Source organism: Salmo trutta, chromosome 22 (assembly GCF_901001165.1).
Source record: "Salmo trutta chromosome 22, fSalTru1.1, whole genome shotgun sequence".
Classification (NCBI taxonomy): Eukaryota; Metazoa; Chordata; class Actinopteri; order Salmoniformes; family Salmonidae; genus Salmo; species Salmo trutta.
The window spans coordinates 5,711,681-5,733,315 of record NC_042978.1 but is presented as its reverse complement, the minus strand read 5'-3'; the positions used below and the strand labels follow the sequence as shown (position 1 = coordinate 5,733,315).

At 40.9% G+C, this 21,635-nt stretch overlaps 1 protein-coding gene across 5 annotated transcripts in view; it reads right to left on the bottom strand.

Annotated features, from left to right (window-relative positions):
• LOC115157958 (arf-GAP with coiled-coil, ANK repeat and PH domain-containing protein 2) overlaps positions 1-21,635 on the bottom strand; it is a 113,100-nt gene that overhangs the window by 40,794 nt on the left and 50,671 nt on the right. For all 5 annotated transcript variants that reach the window (XM_029706331.1, XM_029706330.1, XM_029706332.1 and 2 more), the window contains exons 5-8: positions 15,960-16,018; positions 14,401-14,584; positions 10,036-10,080; positions 9,836-9,931 (exon numbers count right to left, since the gene is read on the bottom strand). In XM_029706331.1, the coding sequence (XP_029562191.1) occupies positions 9,836-9,931; positions 10,036-10,080; positions 14,401-14,584; positions 15,960-16,018 (384 nt within the window). The remainder of the gene's footprint in view (positions 1-9,835; positions 9,932-10,035; positions 10,081-14,400; positions 14,585-15,959; positions 16,019-21,635) is intronic.

Genomic DNA, 21,635 nt, shown 5'->3' with positions numbered 1-21,635 from the left:
TCCCCACAATCCCCAGTAGGCCTCTATCCTCTCTAGCTACAGTAAAGGGTTCAAGGCTAGTTTGAAAGGGTTTTTATGTCTGCGGTTGCTAATTAACTTTCAGTTTCCCCTACAAATAGAGCTCATATGCAAAATACTTGGTTATCTGAAGTGGCTTCCTCTACTCATCCGCTGTTCTTAATTTAGCACTGTTCTGAAAACACTAGATGCATGAAAGCAATATTGCAGTCTGTAGTCTGTACGCTCCCTTTCAAACTTGGACCATAAAGGTGTCCCTTGGATAAAGAACTGCTCCACTACGAGAGGAGCTCTCCTCCTTCAGATTGAGGAACTTAAAGACTGTTTGAGTAGGTCGTTGGATGACCCCAGAGTTTGTTTCCTACATCCGTGTAATTCTAGTCTCCGCTTCGGAGGGTTTTCGGCCACAAACAGCCTAAATCAGCATCTATGATAACTCATCTCAAGCAAACGCTATCTGGTAACAAAGATAATTTGTCGAGAAAGGAACCAGGATGCAGCGAATGTGTGTCTAATGGAACTCCTGTATCATCACAACCTACAGAAACGATCTAATCTAAGGGAACTATGGGACATTACACTTTATTTTACAGTTCTGTTTCAGTCTTGGTATTAACTAAGAAACAACCTATTACTTAAAGTAGACTTAGAGTTGAATGAACCCCAACGAATCAAAAAGTAGGTAGTCGATTTGTAATAACCCTTTTTCATGTAATGTCTAAGTAAATACCAGGGCTGTAAATTAAAACATAAACAACCTCACTGATATAATTTATTAAACAACATGCTTATAAATGAATGAATACACTGAGGAGGATTAGCTAACACTCCACATAATCTAAACTCCAATACACCCAGTACTAAGTAACGTTAAGAGAAAGACATACATTAATGTCATCAGAGGTAATCTGGGGGGCTTTGTTGAAACAAAGAGCACAATTACAGCACAGATTCGCCACAAGTGCAGCATAGCATAAGCCTCATTTCATAATTCATACAAGACAAGCCTACACTATGGAATAAATTATTCTAAGAAGCCTAAATCAGGATCCAACTCCACTCACACTAAACCTGGGCGGCAGGAAGCCTAGCGGTTAAGAGTGTTGGGCCAGTAAACGAAAGATCACTGGTTCGAATCTGCTGTTCTGCCCTTGAGCAAGGCAGTTAACCCCCAACAACAACCTCTCCCTGGGCACCGATGATGTGCACATCGATTAAGACAGCCCCCCGTACCTCTCTGATTCAGAGGGTTGGGTTAAATGCGGAACACACATTTCGGTTGAATGCATTCAGTTGTGCAACTGACTAGGTATCCCCCTTTTCCTTTCCCAGCACCCACTACTAAAGCCCATTACTAGATGCCTCTGGAGCTGAGATATATATTTGGGGACAGATTTTGTTTTGTTTTAGCAGAAAGTTGGCGGTTGTCGGAATGGCAGCTGGACTGGATTGGAAATGTTTTCCCCCTTCTCCATAACAACCAGCCCGATAAAATCCACTAGAAGCTGTAGTCTAACAGTACATGTGACTATATTCATAAACACAGAATTACAGTCCCTTCTGGTCATTCTATTTCTCTGTGTAGGCTATATCACTGTAACTGGTCCATTCAGAAGTAGGCCTTGTGATTCTGACTCACCCACTGCACGACCACCGACTGACTTGGTCTACAATTCAAACGACTCACTAGGGTGGTGGTTGTGAATCTTTGTTCCCTTTCACTCTAATTGTCATCATGTAGAAAATCAGTCACCAGTTACACAGTGTGCATATTGGTTCTGACATTTGACTGGTGAACAGTCATGGTAAATGAATTCATTCATTTGTGAGTGTAAAAAAATACATTTCGTTATTCACCCTAGGCTAAAAGTGTCTTAGAAAGACAAATCGCTTCAATCTTTCAATTCCTGAAATGAAAAGATCAGTTACCGAAATCCCTAAATTGTTTAGGAAAAACATTCCCTACCCTTGCTCTCTTTACATGAAACATGTTAGTATTGCATGCATGTGACCAATAGGGCCTGACCTATAAGCGGGGCGGCAGGTAGCCTAGTGGTTAAAGTGTTGGACTAGTAACCGAAAGGTTGCAAGATCGAATCCCCGAGCTGACAAGGTAAAAATCTATCGTTCTGTCCCTGAATAAGGCAGTTAACCCACTGTTCCTTGGCCGTCATTGAAAACAATAATTTGTTCTTAACTGACTTGCCTAGTTAAATAAAGATTTAAAAAAATACAAAATAATAATAATTGCCTAACATAATCACATCAATAAATTGGTTAAAACTAACTCTGAACACAGTAATGTCGACAGCAAAATGTATGCGGAGGACGTGAAAAAGAAACTTGAAATGGGGGAATGTTTACTGGTTGCTCAGGAGGGAAAGGGGAAGTCAGATGTGTGGAAGACATTTGATATAAGTGTGGAAACTACTGGAGATCAAGAAAAAGGAAGGTATAGGAGCAAGTGTTACATTAGTATTATGTGTGCCACACAGTTCCTGTTAGATTACAATATAATAATTTTTTCTGACCATTTGGAACAATGTAAACACTAAATAAGTTTACCAGAGAGTCTGTTCTAACGAGAAAATAAATAAATATATAAAGCATTTATTTACATGTTACATTTTAGTAATTTAACAGACGCGCTTATCCAGAGCGAGTTACAGTAGTGAGTACATACATTTTCGTACTGGTCCACCGTGGGAATCGAACCCACAACTCTGGCGTTGCAAGCGCCATGCTCTACCAACTACCAACTTACCTCAGACTAAAAACAGTTACATGCATTCGTGAATAGCGGTTTATTTATTGTTGAGACTGATTATTCAAAGCTCCCTTTGTTATTTAATTTTAAAACTAAAATGCTTGATTGCATTTCAAAGCATGAACATCTCGTATGTTGTGTGATGGCATGAACAAATTAATGACTGATTGATAGATACAGTAGCCTATGTATTGAAAAATAGGCCTAAATTAAGTTACGGTACAAAGATGCGCTCTTAGGCCTACAGCTCGATGGTGTTTATACAAGGCTACTATACAAAGCCTACTAATGATAACGATATTACTTATTATTATAATGATCATAATAATAATTCTAATAATAACAATAAGAAGGAAATCAAGAAAAAGAAGGGTACAGGAGCGAGTCCTGTGTGTATATTACGTGTGACAAACAGGTGCTGTTAGATTACAATACTCTTTCTGCTTGTTTGGAACAGTGTAGGGCTGGGCGATAAATCAATATGAATAATTATCGAGGTAATTACTTCACTCTATAACGATATAAAAACGTTTAGATTCATTTCCAATAATGTCGATATAGAATAATTAGGTACAGCAGTCCATTTCACGTCTGTGACGGCGCAGGAGTGTGCGGAGAAGTGACAATATGCATGTGGAGAGGTATACGCCCACTGAAAACCACTTAGCACCTCGAGTGATGGAGTAGCCACTATTAACCACGAAAAATGAGTGATGTAGGCGAAAACAGTGGCAGTGATAGCCATGGAGAAGGAGCAGCTTCCAACGAAGAAATGATTGATTAAAAGGGTTAAACTGTTTCAGTAATTTTGAAGTGGTTTGGCTTTTTGAAGTCCGACAAACAGCAGAGCAATGTTCAGTCAAATTGTGCCGTAGACAGGTGGCTACGAAGGCTGGTAATACGACAAACCTTTTTCAACATCTGAAGCAAAATCACTCTTTGGAACATGCAGGAAGTCTGAGTTTGCGCCACGGTATTGATAAATGCCCCTCAAGCACCAGCCAATCTAGAGATGTTTGCCCGAAGCAGTCAACACTGACAGCGTTTATGCCCTACAAGCAAACATTGAAAAGACAAAGACATCACAAATGCCATTATGCATTGCTAAGGACATGCTACCAATTAGCACAGTTGAAAAGGAAGGTTTCAAGAGGCTTATCAATTTAATAGACCCCAGGTATGTGCTCCCTGGCTGCAAACATGGAACAACTTTCCTTCAAGTATAATTTTATGTGTAGCTCACATAATAATAAAAAAATGTAACCTTTATTTAACTAGGCAAGTCAGTTAAGAACAACTTCTTATTTACAATGACGGCCTATCAGGGAACAGTGGGTTAACGGCCTTGTTCATGGGCAGAATGACAGATTTTTACCTTGTCAGCTCGGGGATTCGATCTAGCAACCTTTTGGTTACTGGACCAAAGCTCTAACCATGGTTTGTTCGGGCATTCTTGAGTTTGAAGCAGATATGCACCTTTAAAACATTATTTGATTAATATCGTGATAATTATCGTTATCGAATGAAAAAATATATAGATATCGTGATAATTTATTTGCCATATCGCCCAGCCCTAGAACAGTATAAACACGAAATAAATAAGTAATACCAGTCTGTTCTCACCAAAAAAACTAAAGTAAAGCCTTTACTACAACATAGCAAAGATTAAAACAGCCAAATCTGTGAAATGTATACAACATTTTGCCATTGCATGGGGCTTGGTGCTCACAGAATCAGCAGGCTATTAAAAAAAACACAAAAAAAGGCAACAGAAGCAATATCTGTCTTATTTCTGTAGATATACAGCGCATTTGGAAACTATTCAGACCCCTTCCCTTTTTCCCTTTTTTTTTACATTACAGCCTTCTTCTAAAATGTATTACATCCTTTTTTTCCCTAATCAATCTACACACAATACCCCATAATAACAAAGCGAAAACAGGTTTTTAGAAATGAAATAAAAAAACAGAGTTACCTTATTTACATATTTATTCAGACCCTTTGCTATGAGACTCGAAATTGAGCTCAGGTGCATCCTGTTTCCATTGATCATCCTTGAGATGTTTCTACAACTTGGAGTCCACCTGTGGTAAATTCATTGATTGGACATGATTTGTAAAGGCACACAACCTGTAAATATAAAGTTCCCACAGTTGACAGTGCATGTCAGATCAAAAACCAAGCCATGAGGTCGAAGGAATTGTCCGTAGAGGTCCGAGACAGGATTGTGTTGAGGCACAGATCTGGGGAAGGGTACCAAAATATTTCTGCAGAACACAGTGGCCTCCATCATTCTTAAATGGAAGAAGTTTAGAACCACCAACACTCTTCCTAGAACTGGCCGCCCAACCAAACTGAGCAACCTGGGGAGAAGGGCCTTGGTCATTCAAGCTCTGTCACTCTGACAGAGCTTCAGAGGTCCTCTGTGGAGATGGGAGAATGTTCCAGAAGGACAACCATCTCTGCAGCACTCCACCAATCAAGCCTTTATGGTAGAGTGGCCAGACGGAAGCCACTCCTCATTAAGCGGTACATGACAGCCCACTTGTTGTTTTCCAAAATGCACCTAAAGGACTCTCAGACCATGAGAAATAAGATTCTCTGGTCTGATGAAATCAAGATTGATCTCTTTGGCCAAGCGTCACGTCTGGAGGAAACCTGGCACCATCCCTACGGTGAAGCATGGTGGTGGCAGCACCATGCTGTGGGGATGTTTTCAGCAGCAGGGACTGGGAGACTAGTCAGAATCAAGGGAAAGATGAACAGCGCAAAGCAGATCCTTGATGAAAACCTACTCCAGAGCACTCAGAACCTCAGACTGGGGCAAAGATTCACCTTCCAACAGGATAACAATCTTAAGCACACAGCCAAGACAACACAGGAGTGGATTTAGGACAAGTCTATGAATGTCTTTGAGTGGCCCAGCCAGAGCCTGGACTTGAACATGATCAAACATCTCTGGAGAGACCTCAAAAATAGCTGTGCAGCGATGCTACCCAACCAACTTGACAGGCCTTGAGAGGATCTGCAGAGAAGAATGGGAGAAACTCCACAAATGCAGGTGTGTCAAGCTTGTAGCGTGATACCCAAGAAGACTCAAGGCTATAATCACTGGCAAAGGTGCTTCAACAAAGTACTGAGTAAAGGGTCTGAATAATTATGTAAATGTGATATCAGTTTTTATAACATTTTTACATTTGCAAACATTTCTAAAAAACAGTTTTTGCTTTGTCATAATGGGGTATTGTGTAGATTGATGAGGGGAAAAAAACAATTTAATACATTTTAGAATAAGGCTGTAACGTAACAAAATGTGGAAACAGTCAAGGCGTCTGGATACTTTCCAAATGCACTGTAAATGGATGATTTATAAAGCCAGGCACATTTAACAGTTAGGCTATTGTTTATAGACCTAATTAAGTTGGGGATTGCTCACTCCTCAATTTTCTAAGACAATTAGGCTAAGTATTAGCACGGGACTAGTATCACTAACGTTGGTTATGTAATTATTATCCCAGAATGTCCGTTATTCCAAAGGACAATTCAGACGGGATTCGTTTCTTCCAAACTGCCCCCTTTAATTATATTTTTTGTATATTTCATGCTGGTTAATTTTGCTATTATACACACAGCAACATAGGGAAAGACGCCAATTGCAAGGCGCACTGAAGATTATGTTTCAGAACCGCGGTCAGCGACCATATCCAACGCGGGGGGAAAGCGCATTTGTTATAAAATAATATTACATTTATTAGTGTTGCGTCATTATTTTTACATAATATAACCAAATACAATTTCAGTATCACATGTCTTAGAGTGATGGACTGTGTCATCCCCGTTGCATCCGCAATGGATTAGTCCACTGAGATAGGCGCGAATCAGACAGGTGTCTTGTGCACCATGATTTTTTTTTTGTTGAAAATTGCGACTGCTCGACTAAAGAAATCTTGGTCGACCAACAGCCTATCGACCAAACAATCAACCAGTAGAATAAATGGGGTCAGCCATAATACACGTCAAATACTTCAGCCTTGCTTGATTTGCTTAGTACAACGTAACTAACGGCATTGTCTTAAAAGTGCTAAAGCCTTGTCAGTCGTCCCATCTTTCTATCAATATCAAACTGATAATGTTGTCGTTAAGCACTGGTCTCAGACCTGTTGGTAGCTCCTCCACACCTCCCTGCACAGCCTCGCCACCGTCTTCAGCTTCATGATGGCGTTTGACAATCAGCCTTGGAGTCTGCCGTTATAATCCACACTCCCCTGCCGCTGTCTATCTGCCACTGTTCCCTCCTTTTTTTCTCTCCCTCAGTCTACCACATGAGGAACTCCTGTCTCCTTCGCGCCTCGTCTACCGCTCCCACAGTGACAAAGTCCTCCAAACTGGCCCCCTGTTCCTCCCTCTTTCTACTCCTGTCTACACCCGCTACCCCTCTCTCTCCTTCACTAATAAGCCTACGTTCCGAGTCCCAGGGTGGGAATACCCTGTCATTCCTCTTCCAGCCCTCCAGCTTCCTCATTCCCACTGCTCTACTAAGATAATAATCATCACAGGAGCAGCAGATCGGTCATGTTTTCCCCTGTTTAAACTAGGGCTGGGTGGTATACCGTATTTTACGATATACCGGTATTGATGCACAGACCGTTTTTGGTTTTTACTTCACCTTCTATAACGGCATTTGAATGTTTAGTTTGTTAAATGTGATTCGCCGTGTGTAAAGTCAATTTTTATAGTTTACTTCGCTACTTGAGTCATCTCTCTCCATGCCGCTTTCTACACAGACCTAGTCCCACAAGGAGTGCATTTGTTGTTCCTCGACCACGAGACATTTGCGTTCAGTCTGCATGGTCAATGCAGCACAAGCAACAATGTTGATGTCAACGATGCTGCTTTAAATTTGCTTCTTAATATAAATCCCCTAGCGTTCTATCATTACACTGTTAGTTTGTGTTCCTTACATCTGCAAACAGCTAGTTTGTCTTTTCTTAGCAAGTTGGGCCTAAATTTTGTTAGCCGCTAATGCTAATCTCTAGTTAGCTGGCTAGCTAGCTAACTAGCTAATAAATGTACTGAGTCAGAGCAAAAGTAATTAGCTATACAGCCAGATAATACCAGTGATGGTATAAATCAGCATGTTGTTTGTGCAACAGTATCTTCTAAATCAAAGAGGAATATGCGAAGTATGAATATGTTAGCTACCTGAAGTAGCTAAGAGAAAACATTCAATGTAGCCAAAGATTATAGTGTCCCCTAGGAAAAACTTTGGATCCTACCCTGTCACAATAACTCCGGATCCTACCCTGTCACAATAACTCCTCCCTGGCATTTTCATTCGGTGTCATGTCAAAAAACACTTTATTTAACTTCTTATGGAGGGGTGGCAGTATTGAGTAGCTTGGATGACTGATGTGCCCAGAGTGAACTGCCTGCTACTCATGCCCAGAAGCTAAGATATGCATATTAGTAGATTTGGATAGAAAACACTCTGAAGTTTCTAAAACTGTTTGAATGATGTCTGTGAGTATAACAGAACTCATATGGCAGGCAAAAACCTGAGAAAAAATCCAACCCGGAAGTGGTTTGTAGGTTTTCAAGTGATTGCCTATCCAAACTACAGTGTCTGTGGGGTAATTTTGTACGTCCTAAGGCTTCCACTCGATGTCAACAGTCTTTAGAACCTTGTTTGAGGCTTCTACTGTGAAGTGGGGGAGAATAAGAGCTCATTGAGTGAGAGGACTGCCAGCAGGGCATGAGCCTCAGCCATGTGAGCTCACGTGAGAGGTAGCTCAGTTCCATTGCATTTCTGAAGACAAAGGATTTCTCCGGTTGAAACTTTATTGCAGATTTATGATAAAAAACATCCTAAAGATTGATTCTATACATCGTTTGACATGTTTCTACGAACTGTAATGGAATTGTTTGAGTTTTCGTCTGACCTGCGCGTCGTGAATTTGGATTTGTGAACTGAAGGTGCGAACAAAAAGGAGGAATTTGGACATAAAGGATGGACTTTATCGAACAAAACAAACATTTATTGTGGAACTGGGATTCCGAGGAGTGCATTCTGATGAAGATCATCAAAGGTAAGTGAATATTTATAACGCTATTTCTGACTATTGTTGACTCCAACATGGCGGATATATTGTATGGCATGTTTTTGTGTCTGAGCGCCGTACGTGATATGATACTTTGGCCATATCGCCCAACACTAGTTTATACTCCCCCTGGTCCAGAGGAAGCTGCTGATATATCTGACCAGTGATGATGGGGGGGAATCGATAGTTACATATTATTTTCGGATATTTCACTCCATATTTCACCCCACCTAGTGCCAATTACTAACATTTGCTGCTGTAGGTAGCGTTAGCTAGTGCTAGTTGTCGAAACTCCAGTATGTTTTATCCTATAGCTTGTTCTCCATTTTCTTTTAAAATAGTGAGCCAACAACTCTTCAGTACTTTTATTTGCCTGACTGATCAAAACTTGTTTTCTCATGCTCTCTCTTCTCTCTGCAGCAGACATATAGTGAGCAATATCAAATTGCAATACATATAGAATCACAATACATATAGTATCTCATCAGGTCGGCCCTACCAGTGACCATGACACACACAATGAAAGTGCATCATCACTGGCCACAGTGTTGGTTGGCCCCACCTAGTGTTGGTTGGCCCCACCTAGTGCCACTGAACTAAACTATGGCACATTTTTGTACATGTGTGCACCCAGCAAAAATAATGGACAACAGTTTGGTTTGTGGGCCGAAGCAATTACTTTTCACCCTAGTTCAACTCCTTAGCAGGGAGGAAAAGCGTTGACTGGCATGGCTTTACCTTTCTGTATGGAGAGTAAGGGCTTGATGATAAGCTGCCAAGTTGAATCAGAGCTAGCACACCTGATTCAACTTGGCAACTTATCATCAAGCCCTTGACTAGGTGAATTGTAAAACATCTGGGGATCCCCAAGGAGAGGTTTAAGAACCACTATGCGTTTGGATGGGCCAGGTGAAGATACAGTTTAATGGGAGTAAATGGGGTAAAGGCCTACCTGTCCCCCCAGCTGTTTCATGAGAGGTTGTAGTTCACTGAAGAGGTCGTAACCCTGGTGGAAGAAGGTCAGGTGGGCGTACATGAAGGACAGCATCTACGGACGGGAATGTACCAATCAGAGACGTCGTACACGAGGCAAGAGACATGGGAACAACAGTTAGGTTCATAATGGTTATTTCCATAGAAAACGATATTTACCGATTTCAGGATTTCCGATCTTCTTTTAGACTGGAGTACATTGATCTGTGTGGGTAGAAAGAAAAGCTCACAGTTAGATTAGGGCACCACTGTGTGTGAGCGCGTGTGTATATGAGAAAAAGAGAGCACTGAACTAGTGAAATTATCGAATCAAATACTCATCCTAGTTCACACCAATGAACTTCAAATGCATTTAAAGTTCATTGGTTCCCATTAAATGGGCATCATGAATAGTGTATAATTAGCCAGAACTACATCACTGTAGATGTGGTAGGAACTGGATAGGTAGAAGCAGGCCCTAGGAATGGGATAGGTTTATTGCATCTACACAATTCTACTCTCCTCGCTTCTACTATTGCTTTTACTTTCTTTCATACATCTGCAAAAGCTGAAGGGTTTGAGACTAGTGGAAGGTTATTTTCAGACTGGGCAGTTGAGAGGACATTGAGCAACTTAAAGAACTGTGCCCGTGTCAATTGGTAAACATCTAGATGCTCCATTATAGCTGCTAAGGAAGGTGATGTTGACATGCTGCTGACTCTCGTGTGGAAAAGAACAACATATTAAAATGTGGAACTTCAATGGAATGCCCCTTTAAAATCAGCCTTGCTTTCCGGGCTTATAGATTTTTGGAGCGCTTCATAGCAGGCGAGCTCGATACCGCACTACCTCTTCAAGGGGAAGGCTTTGATAAATTATTGTAAAACGTGGGTGCTAGTAGGGTTGCAAAGGGTCGGACACTTTCCGATAATTTTCTATGGGAATTCTGCTTAAATTCATAAAAAAATGTAGCTTATAACAGTGAACCTTTTTTGTGGGATAAACATAAGGCAATTCTAGGTCTTGTGGCATCTTTTGGTTAAACTATCCCCAATTCAATGGAATTGCAACCCCCTGCATGCATTCTTCCATCATATGTGTAGTGCACTCTTCCATCACATGTACAGCTGATTCTGAAGATCTTGCACACTAATGAGATGTTATTGAGCCCACACTACTACACTGTCTGAGCCAAGGACTACATGCTTTCTGGTAAGTTTGATTACAATACTGGGTGGGGTGAATATATTTTATATGAGAAACATGGGTTTTTGTTAACTAGTAAATAGTAGTCTACAGCAAAATCTGTTTAAATAATTTTTAACAAATTCTGCTAGTTATAGTTTTTACTATCATGTGGGGTTTAGCTTGCTTGAGCCTGCTAACTGAAGAGTGTTAATTCACCTGTTTCCATACATGTTTCATTTTAAAACATTTATCTTACAAAGGACTGGTTTAATCTAACTGCTTAACTATTTATCTGTACATGGAATTGTATTTGTTTTTTCTAATCTTTACAGGAAAATGCCAGGGGCATTATCTGATGTGTGGAGACAATTCACTGCAGCTAATGTAGAAAGAAAAGCTGTGTACATATGATTTGGCACAGTATTTGCATATGTGAAGAATGCAACAAAGATGCAGAATCATCTGGCCAAGTGCATAAAGTTCCCTCTGCGCTCACAACAAGCAACCTCTGACAAAATGCCCTCTACTTCAATTCAAGGTGAAAATTATAAATCAGACACCTTATCGATAGCAACAGCTCACGGTCCTCCTGGAATCAGAAGATTTTTTGACTCAATGGAGGAATGTAGTCAGAGAAATGCTGATGAATGTCTTGCTTGAGCTGTGTATGCAACTGGTTCACCTCTGATGCTCACAGGCAATGTGTATTGGAAGAGATTTCTCAATGTTCTTCGCCCAGCGTACACCTCTCCAACCAGACATGCTTTATCTACTAATTTGCTGGATACAGAGTTCAACAGAGTTCAAGTGAAGGTCAAGCAAATCATAGAGAAAGCAGACTGTATTGCAATCATCTCTGATGGGTGGTAGAGTGTTTGTGGGCAGGGAATAATTAACAACATAATCTCCACCCCTCAACCAGTATTCTACAAGAGCACAGACGAGCTGAAGGCAGTCATCAATGACCTTGGACCACAGAAGGTATTTTCACTGGTGACATACAATGCTGCGAACATAAAGGCTGCTTGGTCTAAAGTGGAGGAGTCCTACCCTCACATCACACCCATTGGCTGTGTTGCTCATGCATTGAATCTACTCCTCAAGAACATCATGGCACTGAAAACAATGGATACACTCTACAAGAGAGCCAAGGAAATGGTTAGGTATGTGAAGGGTCATCAAGTTATAGCAGCAATCTACCTCACCAAGCAAAGTGAGAAGAATAAGAGCACCACATCATGTTTGACAGTCTCCTGGAGGGAAAGGAGTCTCTCCAAGAAATGGCCATATCACAGTCTGCCGATATGGACAGCCCCATCAAGAGGATCCTCCTGGATGATGTATTTTGGGAGAGAGTGGTAAAGCAGCCTGAAACTCCTGAAACCTATAGCAGTAGCCATTGCACGGACTGAGGGAGACAATGCCATCCTGTCTGATGTTCAGACTCTGCTTGCAGATGTAAGAGAAGAACTCTGTACTGCCCTGCCAACTTCACTGTTGCGCCAAGCAGAGGAAACTGAAGTTCTGAAATATATCAAAAAGCGTGAAGACTTCTGCCTGAAGCCCAAACACGCCGCAGGGTACATGTTGGACCCCAAGTATGCTGGCAAAAGCATCCTGTCTGGTGCAGAGATCAACAAGGCCTATGGTGTCATCACTACTGTGTCTCGTCTCGCCTCCTTGGCCTGGATGAAGGTAAGCTTCTTGCCAGTCTAGCGAAATACACTTCCAAGCAAGAGCTTTGGGATGGAGATGCAATATGGCAGTCGTGCCAACATATCTTATCAGCCACCTGGTGGAAGGGACTTTGTGGATCTGAGGCTCTTTCCCCTGTTGCCTCATCATCCTTTTATTCCCACCAACATCAGCCACCTCAGAACGCAACTGGTCCTTGTTTGGGAACACACACACCAAAGCACGCAACAGGCTGACCAATACAAGGGTTGAAAAATTGGTGGCCAACCGGACAAATTTGAGGCTTTTTGAGCCTGACAACGAGCAATCCTCCACAAGGTTGGAAAGTGACAGTGAAGATGAGGCCTCAGAGTCTGATGTTCAAGAGGTGGACATTGAGGAGGTCCAGGGAGAAGACATGGATGCCTAAGAGGAAGACAACCAAAGCTTTAGTTTCTAGACTATAATTTTACAGATGTATGTTGAAAACATTTTTTTGTGAGATGCAATGGATCATTGAGGATCATTCAATATTCCCTTTCTTTTGTTGTTCAGTGAAATCATCCCATGTTTAGAGTCAACTCATTTAATTAAAGTTAAATTCGCAACAATTATTTATTTACTTTTCTATTGGAAGGACTTAATCATTTGCAATTATGTCTACTTATGATAGGGTAAAATGTTTATGTTTCTGTATCCATATGATATGGTAAATATATCCAATGCAAAAATATCTACATTTAAACAGTATTAATATTAATTCCCATATATTCCTGTTAATTCCCACGGAAAGTTTCCACCTCTGAATATTCCCTAAAATGTGCAACCCTACGTGCTAGGAAATGCAGTCCACCTCCCCATTCACAGCAACACTATGAACCCCAAGCTATAGCTAATGCTAAGCTGCCTGGCCCCCTTATCAGCCGACATGGCCCATTCATCATCATTGCAGCAGCCCAGGAGAAGACCAGGCAATGAAGGTACGGCTGTATACATGATGGTACTCTCCATTGTGAAAGGTCAGCTTAGCCATCAGGGGAACATAGCACATACTGTAGAGCCATATGGGTTTGACAAGCAAGGAACTTCAGAATAGTATGAAAGAAAGGGCTTTGGTATCTATGGGGAGAAAAAAGACTGAGGCTCCGTGAAAATGACTCTGTTGGTGTTGGACCTGTAGATGGAATATACCCAAGTGTTAAGCCTCTAATCAGGGTCTGTATGGCATTGTATGGACATAACTGATAGCTGGCCTTTACTTTCAGGCTACAGCCTTTCATCAAAGATGCTTAAAGAAGTTTAACATTGGAATGGGGGGAAAACTCACCCTTGTGCCAGACCCTCACCATACGTAAAATGCTACTGAACAATAGTGGTCACCAACCCTAGTCCTGGAGAATACGGGCTAGTGTTCCAGACTAACACTGTCACACCTGATTAAATCAATCAACTGCTCAGCAAAATCTTGATTAGCTGAACCAAGTTTTAGAGCAGGGCTGAAACAAAAACATGCACCCCGATGTTGCTTTCCACGACCGTGGTTGGTGAACCTCAGTCTATGTTTAATCCTTCATAGAAGGATAAAGTTGTCCCTAAGAAATTGATCTGAGGTCAGTTTAAGGATGTTTACTCTCTAAAGGTTAAGTTAAGGATTTCTAATGTAAGCTGATCCTGGATCTGTACCTGAAGGACATAGTCGAGGACGATGTGGCGGAAGCATTTGCGTGTGGCCGTCAGGATGTTGGTGGCCTCCTCCACCTCGTGCTGCTTGTTGCGCGGCACCTGGGCATTCTTAGTCAGCGCCGCCTCCTTCTCCTCGCTCACCTTGTCAAACTGCTTCTTGGACTCTTTGAACTTACGTAGGTCCCTAAGGGCGGGAAGTGAAACATAAGTAAGAAATAGGTATGTTAATGAGGAAGTCACACCTCTGCTAAATCTTTGTCAATCTAGTAAAAATGTACTTTATTTCATTTGGAAACTTCAAATCCAGGAGTATAGACCTTTCTCTCGTTGGCATTCAATTGCTTCTTTGTAGTCATGTTTTGGTTGTACAAGTTGTATAGAGAAGGTTTTGTGGTTTTACACAGTTTAAAAAACAACCAGAGCAAGTGGCTTCAATGGCATAATCGTCCAAATACCAGTAAGCAAGGGTCCCATTTCTTATTTTCACCTTTGTGAGTGGAATGAAGCCACTCACAAAGGCAAAAAGAAGATATGGGAAACATTGAACAAACAATCTAGCTAATGTCAATTAGAGGAAAAAGTCTATCGTCTATGTCTATTTAAAGGTCTTCTCAGTTTATTAGGTGTTTGACTAAAGGGAAGCAATTGCCCTAAAAATCTAATTTCTCTCACAAATGTGTCTACAAAAGGCTTTGGGGGTGATTTGTAACCAGCAAGTACAGTATCATTTGACAAAGCAATTAACGACTATTTGGAAATTTGCCTCACATGCACCCTGACACAACTTCCAAGTGGAACTCAATGTTAAAGCTTGAATCATTTGCTAGTGTGCGCAATGTGAATTGTACATTTAGAATGAATTGGCACAGATATGAGGACACTATTTACTCCAAACGGAGGGACAAAGGACACTACTTAAACTCAAGTGCCCACATCTTGTTCTTTGGCTTGTACTGCTTGAGTGAAATAAAGTCACCTTGGACCACAGAAGGAGGAGTGAGTAATTGTTTGGGAACATGGTTTTGAGCTCTTCATTTATAGGGCAGAATGCTGATTTAGGAGTTTAGCCCGTGTGTGGTGTGGGCAAAGGCTGAGGCTGAGGAAGAGGGCTAATCCTGCATAATGAAACAAATGAGGTTTCCCTGCAGGCTTAAACTCTTACGCAAACTGTCTGGGAAAATGTGGGTGCATTAGCTAATAGGTTAGGAAACATTTAGAAGCTATACTTTTACACAACCTTTCATTCTGAGCAAATAATATAGCATTCCACATTGCGTCGCGGACCGTGTCTCATCCCATCCTTTATTGTATCGGATACACTGCCGCCGATCGCCTCATACATATTCATGTGCTGTTTGTGTGACAGATTCCTCCTTTTCAGCAGTTGTACTGTGTGAATTTATTTATGTCATTTCCTTCCTTAGTTATTTTAGTCCTAGACCATGATCTATCACAAATCATTTGAATGTTGAATAGAAACACTGTCCATTGTTATTGTGTACAATAAGAATACAACTAGCAGTGATATGATGAGGGAGCATTCATTTCGACCTACTTACTCCTTCACAAAAGTTAGAAGCTGGGTCTTGACCGATCGCTGGGCCTGGTCAAACAAAATCTATAAGCAGAGAAACATGACTGATTAGTACTTTATGCAACCGGGTACAGTCACAACCTTTTTACATTTTAATTATTACAAGCAGAAGTGTGTATGAAACAAATTTCTTTACAGGGAATGGTGTGTGTGTTCTGCAAGTTAGCACCTCAAACCAGGGTGTGTACCTTTACTTCAAAGGTGGGCTCATAAAATACATTAAAAAAATCAGCATAGATCGGGCTGACTTTGTACCTTTCAGGAGTACTTTTTTTAATGCACACCAGCACAAGAGCCTATTGGTTTCAGCTCAATAATGACATGCTGTGCTGCTGTGTTCATTCTCACTAGTTAGAGGCCACAGACTCATAAAACTTCTACCTCCTTCAAACAGACAGCCAGCAAAATTAGCATCAGAGACATCGAAGTTGAAGCCCTCATGGTGTTAAGCCTGCTGATGCAGGGCCAGACAATATGACTGGAGGGCCCGTGCTCTGGTGACAAACAGATTCGGCTCTGTGCTTTAAGGATCATGTGCTCGGGTTAACGTTGAATGGCAAACTATAACCATCAGTCAGCTGATCCCACCGCAGTCTCCAGTGTTGAGTCACGGTCTTAGATCTGTGGCCCTCAGGGGTTTAGGGAGTATAGAGAGGAAGTAGGACACTAAGAAGGGACTAGGGGGGGTGTCTCCAGTGATGAGTCACGGTCTCAGACTCTAGGGCAGGGGTATTCAACTCTTACCCTACGAAGTCCGGCGCCTGCTGGTGTTATGTTCTACCTGTTCTAATTGCACTCACCTGGTGTCCCATGTCTATATTAGTCCCTGATTAGAGGGGAACAATTAAAAAATGCAGTGGAACTGGCTTCGAGGTCCAGAGTTGAGTTTGAGGGCTCTAGGGTTTAGGAAGCATAGTTTTTTAAATGTATTATTATTTATTTATTTATTCATTCAGGGAAAACCCATTGAGTCATGGTCTCATTCCCAATGGTGCCCTGATCACAATACACAACAACCAATATATTGTAAAACAAAACAGCAATCAATACAAAACACAAAATGTATGACAGTTACAGTCCTCAGCTACTAGGTCCTCAATTAAACAACCTAAACTGCCGAGTAGCACCTGAACATCTAATTGTAATGAGTTTTGCAAGTTGTTCCAGCAGTGAGGCGCATTAAAACTAAAAGCGGATTTACCCGAGAAACCTCAAGGGTTAACCAACCCTGTGAACGGGATTGGTAACTGATGTTTTCATACTTCAACAACAAAGTTAGGTAACTCGGAAACAAAAAGGGAATAGTACAGTTGTCACAGGCGTCGTATAGAGGAGACCAAGGCGCAGCGTGTTGAGTGCTCATCTTGTAATTTTAATGAAATGAAACACTTATACAAAAAACAAAAATGACAGCCGACAGTTCTGTCAGGTTAATACAAACTAAACCGAAAGCAACAACCCACACAAACCAGGTGGAAAAAGGCTGCCTAAGTATGGCTTCCAATCAGAGACAACGATAGACAGCTGCCTCTGATTGGAAACCATACCCGGCCAAAACATAGGGGGTGGGCATTCTATGTGTTTGTTTTCTATCACACCCTGGCCTAACTAAACAGACAAAAAACAGCTCTCTTAGGTCAGAGCGTGACAACAGTGATCTATGGGACTTTAAATGAGGACCAGCCAACCTTTTGGCACAGGATGCAGTGATGAGTATTAAAAATGTCACCTGTGATAAAGCAAAGGGTGCTATGGTAGACGGCATCCAAAGGTTTAAGAATAGTGGCTGCTGCATTCTGGTAATGGTGTCACCATAGTCAAGTACTGGCAGAAAATTGACTGTACAATCTGCTTCCTGCTGTTTAGGGAGAGGCAAGACGGATGTAAAAAAAATATTTAAAAAATAAGCCCACTTTAAATCTTTGCTTTTTAACTAACCCATCAGTATGTTTTTTTAGGCGTTAAATCCTTGTCAATCCAAAAGCCCTGATATTTATAGGCGGGAACCCGATCGATGAGAGAACCATTAAATGAATAAATATGTGCTCCATCTGAAACATTTTTGCAAGAATTAGAAAACAACATATATTTAGTCTTGCCCACATTAAGAACAAAGTTTTAAACCAACCAGGGCCTTTTGTAAGTCAAAGTCAGATTGCAGCTCTAATAACGCCTGGTCTACATTTGGGGCAATGGCATACATAACAGTATTGTCTGCATACAGATGAATATTACAAGTTTTAACAAAGGACTTAGGACACTAAGAGACTAGGGAGGTCTCCAATGTTGAGTCAGTCTCAGACCCTATAGTTTAGGGAGTAGGACACTAAAATGGGTCTAGGGAGGTCTCCAGTGTTGAGTCACAGTCTCTGCACTACCCTGATAGGGTTTAAGGGTATGGGGAGATAGGGGGTAGGACACTAAGAAGGGACTACGGAGGTCTTGGACAGAAAGGACTGGGGAGGTCTTTGAGAGAAGGCAGGAAGCTTGTTCCCGATTACATGTGGTTATAAATTTGGAGCAAGATTTGGTTATGGTGTGTGTTTGCAGTTCTGCTTTTCCAAAAATGACAGGGCCCTATTTTAATGTCCCACTCTTAAAACCACCCACTGGACACTTAACCAATGTTTTAGACTAGCGCCGGCTGTCGGCTATAAAGCCAGTAACACACATTTTCAGCCAGGTACTTCTTCCACTTAAATTAAATCCACTTAAAAAAAATTACAAGTCAGGGAAAAAAAGTCAGTCAAGCCCTCTCCTGCTAGAATAAACGATATGCATATTCTAGCGATTTATTGACAGTCACAAAGTGAGCGATGACAAGGAAACACTTGGTTTGACATAAGGCCGGGCGATATATCAAATTAATTCAATTAATTTGAATGTATGTTTTTGCGTGATATTCCAAATGCCTGTATCACAAGAATCAAGGTTTTGTTATTTTTCGTTTTTATGATTGATGTCCGCTTGTTCTCATGTTGTATTTTTGGTCTCGTCTCCTTTGCTCCTCTGTGCACCTTCCCATTTACACCAGAGATCAGTATATAATGATGAGATGCACGTCTTTGCCCTACCAACGGGAGTCGTTGTCCCAAAGGCGGGAAGGCAGGCAACAAGCTTACTGTAGGTCCAAAAAAAGCCCATAGAAACGCATTGGCCTTATTTTGGACAGATTTTAGCGTCGCCACTTCCTCTATGGTTTACACACACACAAAGCCCCACCCCTTGCCTCTGACGCCAACAGAGTTGAGAGATGACATATTCCTCTCTGTCATTTGCATTTGAGGTTTGGTCCCACAGAATCAGTCATATGGACACCAAAACACATTGACACACTGTAATAGAGGGGAAGTTAACTTCTCTAACGATACCCTGTTTATTTGTCCCAACTACTCAAATTGCACGCAGAGCAGACACTACTAAAACGAGAGTATCAATGAACATTGATTCTGGAAAATGACTGAATGCTCATTTTGGCTAAAATGCTGCTAGCGGTACGTGACAAAGACTGTTATACTAGCTGTCTAGTTTGTGTTTTATAAATGTGCAATAAGCATAAACACAATTATATTTGGATTTGGCAGCTCGATCTCATTCAAGAGAAATAAGGTAGGCCATTTGATTTCAACATCTGAACAAAGTGGACAGGCTAACATACTTTTCAAACAGTTGGAGACAGACAAAAGGTGTTTTCATAACAATTCAACTGTTCAAACTGATTAGCTAGCAAATAGATCGAAGTTGGCTACAATTGAAATATAAAGATTAGCTGGCTAATCACTAGCACATGGGCTTGAGAGATTGTTGATGAGACCTGTCTTAATATTCTATAACCTAATGCCCACTACAAGAAGTTAGTCATTATTAGTGAATGTACATTATGCATGGTTCTAGTTAAATTTGTATCAAAAAAGGGCATTTTCATAGACTTGAAAGCCAGATCAGTGATTGCAATACAAAACAGGTTAACCTGTCTGGGCTATGGGGTAGTATTTTCACGGCTGGATGAAAAACGTACCCAATTTAAACAGGTTACTACTCTGGCCCAGAAACTAGAATATGCATATTATTAGTAGATTTGGATAGAAAACACTCTGAAGTTTCTAAAACTGTTTGAATGGTGTCTGTGAGTATAACAGAACTCATATGGCAGGCAAAAAACAGAGAAAATTCCAAGCAGGAAGTGGAAAGTCTGAGAATTGTAGTTATTTTGATTCTCTATCGAAACTACAGTGTCTGTGGGGGACGTTGCACTTCCTAAGGCTTCCATTGGCTGTCAACAGCCTTCAGAAAGTGGATTGAGCATTCTCCTGTCACTGGGCAGATAATAGGAGCTCAGTTTCTGAGTGGACTCCCTGGCAACAAAGGGATTGGATACACTCGGTCACGCGAGCGCGCTGTTCCTTCTTTTTCTTCTTGAATGAATATGCTTTTGTCCGGTTGGAATATTATCGCAATTTTACGTTAAAAATACCATAAAGATTGATTTTAAACAGAGTTTGACATGCTTCGAAGTACGGTAATGGAACATTTTGACTTTTCGTCTCTGGTTCCGCGCTCGCGCGTTATGCCTTTGGATAAGTGATCTGTACGCACGAACATTGAAAAATGTGCTTTCTCCGTAAAGCTATTTTAAAATCTGACAAAGCGGTTGCATCTAGGAGTAGTCTATCTATAATTCTTTAAATAATTGTTATATATTTTGTCAACGTTTATGAGTATTTTTGTAAATTGATGTGCACTTTCACCGGACGTTTTGGTGGGAATACATTTTCTGAACATCACGCGCTAATGTAAAATGCTGTTTTTGGATATAAATATGAACTTTATCGAACAAAACATACATGTATTGTGTAACAATGTCCTAGGAGTGTCATCTGATGAAGGTCGTCAAAGGTCAGTGCTTCATTTAGCTGCGTTTTGTGTTTTATTGACACGTCCTTGCTTGGAAAATGGCTGTGTGATTATTTTTGTCTATGTACTCTCCTAACATAATCTAATGTTTTGCTTTCGCTGTAAAGCCTTTTTGAAATCGGACAATGTGTTTACATCAAGGAGAAGTGTATCTTTAAAATGGTGTAAAATAGTTGTATGTTTGAGAAAGTTGAATTATGACATTTTGTTGTTTTTGAATTTGCCGCCCTGATATTTCACTGGCTGTGTCCCGGAGGTGGGACGCCACGTAGCCCATAGAAGTTAAACTATTTTGAAAATATAATTTAAATTATTAGTGGGTCTTGTGGTTGTGGAAGGCTTATATTTAGCCTAGGTATAACTTCACAAGCCCTGAATTAATTTCATTATTGCTGACTGTTTGAAATGCAGTGTGTTTGACCTTTAATTGTACAACAACACTTATTTCGAGAAAACATCAAACAAATTGAAATACACTACCATTCAAAGGTTTGGGGTCACTTAGAAATGTCCTTGTTTTTGAAAAAAAAAAAGCACTTTTTTTTGTCCATATACATAACATCAAATTGATCAGAAATACAGTGTAGACATTGTTAATGTTGTAAATGACTATTGTAGCTGGAAACGGCTGATAAGCTGGAGGGCCTTTTGGCCCCTATCTGCAGACAAATAATGAAAACATTCGATGAAGGTAGTGAATCCTCCTCAATGCATAGGTAGGCTACTG